The 8,359-nt window shown below is 34.9% G+C and overlaps 2 protein-coding genes and 1 long non-coding RNA gene across 4 annotated transcripts; 2 read left to right on the top strand and 1 right to left on the bottom strand.

The window, feature by feature from the left end:
• The first annotated feature begins 427 nt into the window (after nucleotides 1-427).
• LOC119637897 (mitochondrial assembly of ribosomal large subunit protein 1) lies at nucleotides 428-1,436 on the top strand. The gene is made up of 2 exons (XM_038034338.1): nucleotides 428-767; nucleotides 834-1,436. The coding sequence occupies exons 1-2, from the start codon at nucleotides 452-454 to the stop codon at nucleotides 1,262-1,264; spliced, it is 747 nt and encodes a 248-aa protein (XP_037890266.1). The 5' UTR covers nucleotides 428-451; the 3' UTR covers nucleotides 1,265-1,436.
• Nucleotides 1,437-5,695: 4,259 nt separating this feature from the next.
• Nucleotides 5,696-6,775, top strand: LOC119637923. The gene is made up of 3 exons (XM_038034366.1): nucleotides 5,696-6,017; nucleotides 6,078-6,277; nucleotides 6,336-6,775. The coding sequence occupies exons 1-3, from the start codon at nucleotides 5,835-5,837 to the stop codon at nucleotides 6,757-6,759; spliced, it is 807 nt and encodes a 268-aa protein (XP_037890294.1). The 5' UTR covers nucleotides 5,696-5,834; the 3' UTR covers nucleotides 6,760-6,775.
• A 747-nt stretch (nucleotides 6,776-7,522) lies between these two features.
• Nucleotides 7,523-8,353, bottom strand: LOC119638002. Of its 2 annotated transcripts, none has more exons than XR_005247363.1 (4): nucleotides 8,215-8,353; nucleotides 7,942-8,142; nucleotides 7,762-7,881; nucleotides 7,523-7,673 (listed from the first exon to the last, which is right to left on the bottom strand). It is a non-coding gene; the product is annotated as an uncharacterized LOC119638002 (long non-coding RNA). The 2 variants fall into 2 exon arrangements; XR_005247364.1 differs by having other exon boundaries at nucleotides 8,209-8,353.
• Between the last annotated feature and the right edge of the window lie 6 nt (nucleotides 8,354-8,359).

Genomic DNA, 8,359 nt, shown 5'->3' on the forward strand with positions numbered 1-8,359 from the left:
AGTAATTCAATAGCAGATAATTGGATGTAGAGAAGGAGTTACTCGTATGGGTTAAGGTCTCGGCGACCAATCTAGTCACATTGCTTTGCAAGGATAATACTTGCTAATTGTGTGCATTGCCACTTCGGAAATTAATAAATCCATGAGATAATTTATAAAAAATCATTTGGTTGAAAACAGCGGAAAGAGGCAAATTGGAATTATCATCCAAAATCGGAAATCGTTTCTACTAACACTTTAATTCTGAAATATATATATATATGTATTGATTATTTATTCATGTCAAAATATATATGTATATACATATAAAAAAAAAATGCTTTTAGTTCAAATAATTTTAAATAGCGGAACAAAACGAGAAGCTTTTATTAATACTGTCAAGTACTTCGCGTACTGTGTTTAAAACTTTCAGCAAATCATATGTATTTATTAGAAATTAACACAGTGCAAAATGTTAAATTTGCGGGAATGCCGTTTAGTTCGCGATAAGAATTTAATTGCTGCTACCATCAAATGCTTATATTTCAAACATGCAGATGAGATTCCAGTAACCAAATCAAAAGAAAATTGGAAGTCTAAAAGATATATCAGTTCTCAGTTGTCGAAAGGACAGAAAAATAATGGCTGTGATACGTCCGGTTCCATTCAAAACAAGTATAAAATATTCCGGGCAGAAGAATTTTCGGAAATTTTCGATGTGGAGAAAGAACGTCAACATCAAAGAGAACAGACGGTACCAGATCATAGCTCAGAAGTAAACTTAAAAAGCAAGTATGTAAACATAAAAGAAGCAATAATTTGTAAACATTTTCTCTATGTATATATTTATATAGGAGGCATACGAGGTGTGTTTGATATTGATAGCCTGGTTGAAGTGCTGCGCAAGGAAGGTGCGGAAGATATCTTTGTCTGTTCGGTGCCTATGGAATTAAAGTATGTAGATTATTTGGTGGTATGCAGCGGACGTAGTCGTCGCCACCTAACGGCAATAGCAGAATTTGTGAGATACATGTATAAAGTCAAGCGTCATTCGGATGACACTTTACCCAAAATAGAGGGAAAAGAAAGTCATGAATGGATGGCCTTGGACTTGGGTAATATAGCTTTGCATATACTTGCGCCAAAAGTTCGTATATCTTATGACCTAGAATCATTGTGGGCTATTGGCGCAGAATATGACCGTGAATTTAACAAGCCCCAGGATCCTTTGGTAGAGCTGTTCGAAAAGCACTCTACTCTGCTGGCAGATTTGAAAAAATTGTAAATAGTATAGCAATAAAGTTTTGATTTCAAGGAAGTGTGACTATGTACAGCCAAAAGCAAAAGAGATTAATATAAACCTATCAAAACCTAAAAATATTTGTTCATGTTTATAAGAACAGTAGATTTAGAAATATTCTTTAAATGATCATGAAGTCGGTACATGTTTATTAAATATGCCTATATCCAGCACTCTGGGAAGAATTTAATTTCATCCAACGGTTCCTTCTACGAACATTTTGAATACAGTAATTTTATATTTTTAAATAAATTTTTCTTACCTTGTTCAGAAGTTTAATGCCGCATTAAGAAAAACGATATGAATTAAAGCAAATAAAATTTGAGAAATAAAGTTTGCATTGTCTACATTGAATCCTTCTCCTCCTTCTGTCTATCGTATTTCTGTATTTATTTTAAATTTAACCTACATAGAAACCTAAAGAATCCGATATTAGGATTAAGTGGTAGACATCATTTAGATTTCTGCACACAACTGAACAGGTTAAACAGCTCATAATTATATTTACATTGACTCAATTCAATGAAAATAAAGTGCCTAGAGAAGCGCTTAGGAACATTACAGCTTATCTCACCAAGTAGTGTGGAAGAATTGATAGTACCATTAACCTAAGTTAAGAACGAAACACCAAGAATAAATTTATGCTTCTCCTGTAACGGTAACGATAACAAAAGCAAGCAATTTTAGTAAGGAGGAAGAGAGACAAGCGGGTCCCAAGCTCCTTATGGACAAATAGCAACAATTACTTTTAAACTGATTCAATTAAATCTACATAACACCTGTAGGAAGGAAACCATTCAACAAGGGCATTCTCAAGTATTGGTCTAATTAAGCACATGTATAGCCTTTTTGTAATGCAATGATTGCTAAGCTCTTAATGAAACCAAACACGGACACAGCTTTAGTTAAAGAGAGCTTAATGTGCAAATTAAATCTTTGATCGTGTACAATCCCTAAATCGATCAACGAATCTAGGTTTTCCAACTTGTGCTAAGCGATGAAATACTCAGTATTGAATGATTTCCTCCTTGAGAAAGAAAGTTTCTCGCATTTTTTCAGATTTAATTTCCAAAATTTAACGACCACCAAGTAACTAAAGTATGTAAGTTAGTTTGAAGTTGATACGATTGCGATTCCAAAGAAAAGAAACAAAGTAGTTTAACATCGTCAGCGTACATTAAGGTATGGTTGAATTTAATGAACGAGGTGCTGAAGTTGAAGAGCAGATGGAAGCCAGAGGCCTGGAGTTTAAAAATCAATATGTCATGGTTAAGCAAGTCAAACGCTTTACTAAAATTAGTATATACGACATCTGTGCGAGAACCACTAGAAAGAGCCTTGAAAGCAGGGCAAGTAAACTTTAAAGGATTCGTAACAGTCGACCTTCCTTTCAGGAAGCCATGTTGGGAAGAAAAAATATGAGATTTGATAGCAAAAGCTAAACGCGTTCAAACAATTTAGTTAAGACACTTGACTTGGCAATGCCTCTAGTTCTCAACATGACGCCTATTTCGACATTTGTGAATTGGAATTAGGAAACTACTATTCTAACGCAAAGAGAAAACACCTGGTTTCAAGGATTGCTTAAAAAATCATCGAAATAACACCGCGTAGCTCATCAGAGCATGATATGAGTATACATGATGGAATCCCATAAGGCTTGAGGCGCACAACTATATTCTAGAGACCTCAAACCATTTAAACCGTCGATTTTTCAAATGACCAAGTTATAAATCAAAACCGAGTTAGTTGCCAGGTACGGATACTTAGCAACCATTCAACCATTTCGTCGGAAGTATTCACCAAAGAGATTCGAGATTTCAGCATCATCGGAGGACTCAGAGCCATTGAAAGAAAGAGAGATATATAGAGATTTTTCTTTTGTAGTTGAGAAACTTAAAAAAATATTTAAGCTTCACAAGCAGTGAGGATTTTACCAACTAAAGATATCTGCAATAACACTGGTGGTTGAAGTAACCAAATCTATCCCTTGCAGCGGAATAAGCAAAATAGTCGTAAGCAGAACCGTTTTTCGTAAATTGTTTGAAAAGTTTGTTTTTGCTATTTTGTAATATTTAATTGTCTGGTTAAACCCCGGCGGGCACCTGCTTCGAGGGTGATGTTGGTTGATCGGAACTGATGCAGAAATAGTTAGGTTTAATACATTAAAGAATGAAGACAGTAAGGTTTCAATATTTTCAGCAGAGAAATCAAGCATAATGTGTGAAAGATGAGATTGAAGCAGTAAAATATTAATTTTGTTAAAATCATAATATTTATGGGAGAAAGCAGGTTATTGGCACGGATTTGGCACGTTACAGTAATTCAAGAGACCATCATGCCTGTGATAAAAATATTACAAATTGATGGTTGATAATGATCTTCGGGTAAATTAAAAGGTGGGCAGCGATTTACGGCACGGAAAGTTGGCAAAGAAAAGATCAAGCAGTCTGCCATTGCAATTAGTAAGCAATCAGTAGATTTTGACTTTTTGGCCACATTACAAATGAGCACAGCATATTTCTTATAGATAGAGATATCCTCCTTTGGGGGGAAATAGGAGCAAGTTACATATAACTGTTTATTGGCAATTTTCCTCAGAATGGCAATAAATTCACCGTCGGGAGTGTAGAAAATTCAATTGAATAGGACAAAGACCACCGCCAGCGCAATCCAATCGATCCTCTCTGATAATCTGGAAAGAATTATAGAAAAGTTCCGGCCAGCTTTAACCAACTGCCAATTGCATAATTGCCCCTAGGCCGATTTCGCAAATTTTTCACCATCTTGTCCTTCGATAGATCCCGTGTTACAGTATTATTACCACTCCTGTTATAAGAAGGAGGCAATTGCAAAGCCGGATTCGATGGGGACAAATCCACCCGGTCTACGAACAACAGGTCGACGGGCGACACTCAAGTTTGGTATACTTCGGGAAGTAAGCCCGAATCCGATGAAAGAAACCGAATATGGGCTGGTGCCATTAACGATAGCCCACACGCAACGGACTTTTGCTGTAGAAGATGAGCAAAATCGATGCGATAACTCAGACCAATTCAAATTCATTTGTGCACAGGCTTCAAATGCTTCTTGGCATATATTTAATTGTTCCATTACGGTCGCCAGCATCTTTTTCACTTCCGCAAATCCCACCACCTTTGTTTGAACGAACAGAAAAAAATCAATGTGCTTTCGTCTGCACTCAGGACACAACCAACGCAGCCCGTTTGAGCTGTCTGCGACAGCATCTGCCGCATCATTTATATGCTTATCGATATTTTCCAATTTAAATCATTGCTTCCTAGTGGTTTCACCCCACACATATGTATATTTACTTTCAATTCACCGTCGAAGAACGGTGTTGGGTAGTAGCAAAATTGAAAGTTTCAACAATTTTGGGATGATATAGTGTATTCTTGAAAGTACAAGCATTTGCAGATCATAGAACGCTATGTAAAAATTTTCTATACACTACTAAAATGTTTTATGGAAGCTCTCTTTTAAAAATTGAAGTAAATGACCTTTAATAAACCTTTAAAGTGTATTGTTCCACAAGTCTTATTGGCTTAGTCCATCCTAACTAAACACCCAGAAATAAAAAAGTTTATTGTTCATCTGCGTACGATTGTGAATGGATTTAATATCATTCAAACACTTTTGCTTGTCAAATTTTATTCGAAAGTCAAATTTGGCACAGCCGTCGTATTTGAAATGTCGTTGAGTGAAGCTCACTTTACATACAAGCTACGTTCGATAGAAATTCTTTTGCAAAGAATAAGAAGAAGAGGTTTTGGAAATGGTCATATGTATTTGGCCGTAACTCTAAGTACAACACTTACTTTTTGTTTTTAGTAGGTAGTGTCATGTCGTCCATCAATAAGATCGCATAGGCACATCAACCAATATCACATCTTGTGCAATCAAATAAACTCAAAGGTTGATGGTTTCATTGCAAAATAACAGCACATACGTACTATGTGCTGATGATATAACAATAAACTAATCAAACGAAAACGAAAGAATTTGAGCGAGAAAAAGTTCTCTAGTTTTGCAAATATGGAGAATCTTTTTCTCGTAAGCAAATTCGTAAGCTAAGCTTTCAGCTAGATGAAGTTGGAGCGATCTAAACAATGTTTATCAATTATAAGTTTTTTACTGCTGGGATATTACAAAATGGCCAAATTAGTAACTGACCAAAATATCTTGGCTGAAATTCTGCAATAGGAAAATAAATTATTGGTCGAAATTACATGATAAAAGATTTTAATAAAAAATGCATTGTATTTGTGGGTAAAACCTAACAACGTTTACAAAATGTACGAAAACACGCATAGAGCTTGCAGAGCAAGCAGATTTCTTCTGCTTGCATTGTATTTAATACCGTGTTTAATTTTGTTATTTTCACGTCACCTCTGTCTCATATGGTCGCTCAATTACTAATGCAATTTATAAAAAGTCTGAATTCACTTCGCTTTTGTTAATTTCTAGTGAACATTTACTCGTGCTGTTTTTAGTTTTTGTTTTTAATTTACATTAACTTTTTCTTAAAAAAATTATGCTCACGGTTATAATTTCATGGTTGATTTTATTAAGTTTGGTGCAAGTGCAACCAAAGCAAAGGCAGGGCCTGATAACTTCCGATTTGTGGAGGGGTCTGTGGTTTCCTTATCCTCCAGAATATGAACACAAAACGAATATTGTAAAGAAAGCGAATAGCACCGCCTGCGATAACGGAAAGGTAGATTAAATGCTTGAATACTTTTTTTTCTACAAAATGTCAGATTATTAGTTTTTTTAGGACAATATCGGCGTAGATTATGATCCCAAAGACAAGCGAGACTCATATCACTACTTATGTTTATCTAATAATCGGACAAACTATCAACCGCACATCAACACTACAGCGTTGTTAAACGAATATTTTATACCTCCTGCCTTCCAACCCTCTATTAAATGTTTGGATGAGATAATTTACTACGGTGAACCGTTACCTACCTAGTAATAATTTTTTTATATCCAAAACAATTTCCAACTATTTTGATATGCATATTTTTAGTGGTTCTTATCGTCCCTTGGCTCCCAAATATGGTGTTTACAACTATTTGCCACCGCAACGTTGGCTTCATAGTTTAGCTAATGGTGCAATTGTCTTACTCTATCACCCGTGTGCGTTTCCAGGGCAGGTTAATCTGCTTAAGAATCTTTTGCAAAGTTGTTTGTATCGTCATATCGTTACACCATCCCAACTTCTAAGCGCGCAACGACCCATTGTTTTGTTGTCTTGGGGCAAAAGCTTACAAATGTCGGTGGTCGACGTAAGAATAGCTTTAAATTTTATTAAAGAAAACGCCAAGCATGGCTTAAAACAAAAACAAAAAATTACGTCAGACCGTTACTACGACATTGATCTTTTAAGTGAAGCTCATTTGTTGACGAACGAGCAGGACGGTATAATTTGTGGTTACAATGACGTTATGTAATCGAGTCACAATTCATCTGTTGCTTTGTTCAGTTGTTTATGTTCAATAAATTTTGATTTTGCAAAAAATTAAAAATTAAATGGAGCATTTTTTTTATAATCAATGCTATTTACTCCATGAAATGAGATGGATTCGAAATTTGTAAGTAAGAGCGAATTGTTGCACACCATTAGAGCACGAAAGTTTGTGTCGCATAAATATTACTCGTTTTTAGAGAGAATGAATAGTAAAGAATACCGCATTGCTGGCTTTGACCAAATTGAACGAACAATAATTGGGTGTTCAAGCAATATTTTTATTAGCTAAAGAAAAGGGTCGTAAGTGGCAGAAACAGCATCTTGCAACTAAGATATCTCCTAAATTAACATTACGCAATATCTTCTGTTTTCGCTGTTGCTTGCTTCGTTCTATGAGAGCAATATGGAGGCAATAAATACAAATTGGTGCATTACATAAATTCACACAAATGCCATAGCGAATGCCATTCGTGCTGGTTTCATTATTTAATATGGCGTTCATAAGAAAAATGATTTAATTTATTTCAAATATTTCCGTTATTTCAGATGGAGGTGCCTTACGATTTTCTATATCTTGTACGTAATCGATCCGATGATTGTTCTCGATGGTATCGAGTTAATACAACTCAACCGCTGTCGCATCGAGAGAAAGTCTATCAATCTCGACATCCAAATCTTTTGCTAGTGACTTTTTGCGAGGTCTTATTTGGTATTTTATTTCGATTTATTTAGGCCATTTATGCAATGCTTTATTCTTGCTACCAACCGCTTTTGCAAATTTTTAAAATATTTTTACTTTCGTTTATCTTGTTAATCTTGTTAATCCGCTGGCGTAAATGACGTCTGTAGACGTCCATGGCTTGTAGATGTACACGTCGTCTATAGCAGTTCTCTGTTCTTGGTGTTATAAAACAGAAAAAGAAAAAGTGTGTTTTTCAAGCACTCATTGAATTTAAAATGAACATATTCGGAGACTATTTATTACATTTCATACTCCAATTTTGGTTTTATATCTGTTACGTGTGTTATTGCGCTTTCCTAATGCGTTAGATGTTTCTGGTGTAGCATCAACATTTCCTTCGTATGTGGAATATCTTAAAGTTATCTATAATAGATAAAATGTATGATTATTAAAAATGATAAGGAAATATCATTAATATTTTACTCCTGTTGCACCTTCCACGCCAATTTATGGGGCACTTGGCATCATCCCACACTCATGGCTCCAAATGTCGCCACAGTTCATCCCCCAAATCGTATTATATTATTAATGTTTTTTAAAGATCCGCCGTTTATGCTATGTAATGATCGTTTACTTTCTTTACTTTATTTACAAAGTCTAAACTTCTCTTAGTTTTACCAAGACCTTAGTGATTAGAAAATAAAAATTACATTAATTAAAATAAATACTTTTCAGTATATAATGATTTACAATTACTTCCTTCCATTTTTTAATATTTCCGGCATATCCGGTTATGTTAGTTAAATTTACAGCCGATTGCGCCCACAAGTTTTTTACTACCATGGATTTGTTGAATTTATTTTTTCTAAAATTTTGCGTGTTTTTCAATAAACCTCACATA

The sequence above is a fragment of the Glossina fuscipes genome, unplaced genomic scaffold (assembly GCF_014805625.2).
Source record: "Glossina fuscipes isolate IAEA_lab_2018 unplaced genomic scaffold, Yale_Gfus_2 61, whole genome shotgun sequence".
Lineage (NCBI taxonomy): Eukaryota > Metazoa > Arthropoda > Insecta > Diptera > Glossinidae > Glossina > Glossina fuscipes.

Bases quoted from the DNA above. Each gene is read 5' to 3' on its own strand.
- LOC119637897 (XM_038034338.1), top strand. From the start codon at position 452: ATGTTAAATTTGCGGGAATGCCGTTTAGTTCGCGATAAGAATTTAATT. The intron at 768-833 runs GCAAGTATGTAA...ATATTTATATAG, and splicing joins CTCAGAAGTAAACTTAAAAA to GAGGCATACGAGGTGTGTTT.
- LOC119637923 (XM_038034366.1), top strand. From the start codon at position 5,835: ATGCTCACGGTTATAATTTCATGGTTGATTTTATTAAGTTTGGTGCAA. The intron at 6,018-6,077 runs GTAGATTAAATG...TAGTTTTTTTAG, and splicing joins CCGCCTGCGATAACGGAAAG to GACAATATCGGCGTAGATTA. The intron at 6,278-6,335 runs GTAATAATTTTT...GCATATTTTTAG, and splicing joins GGTGAACCGTTACCTACCTA to TGGTTCTTATCGTCCCTTGG.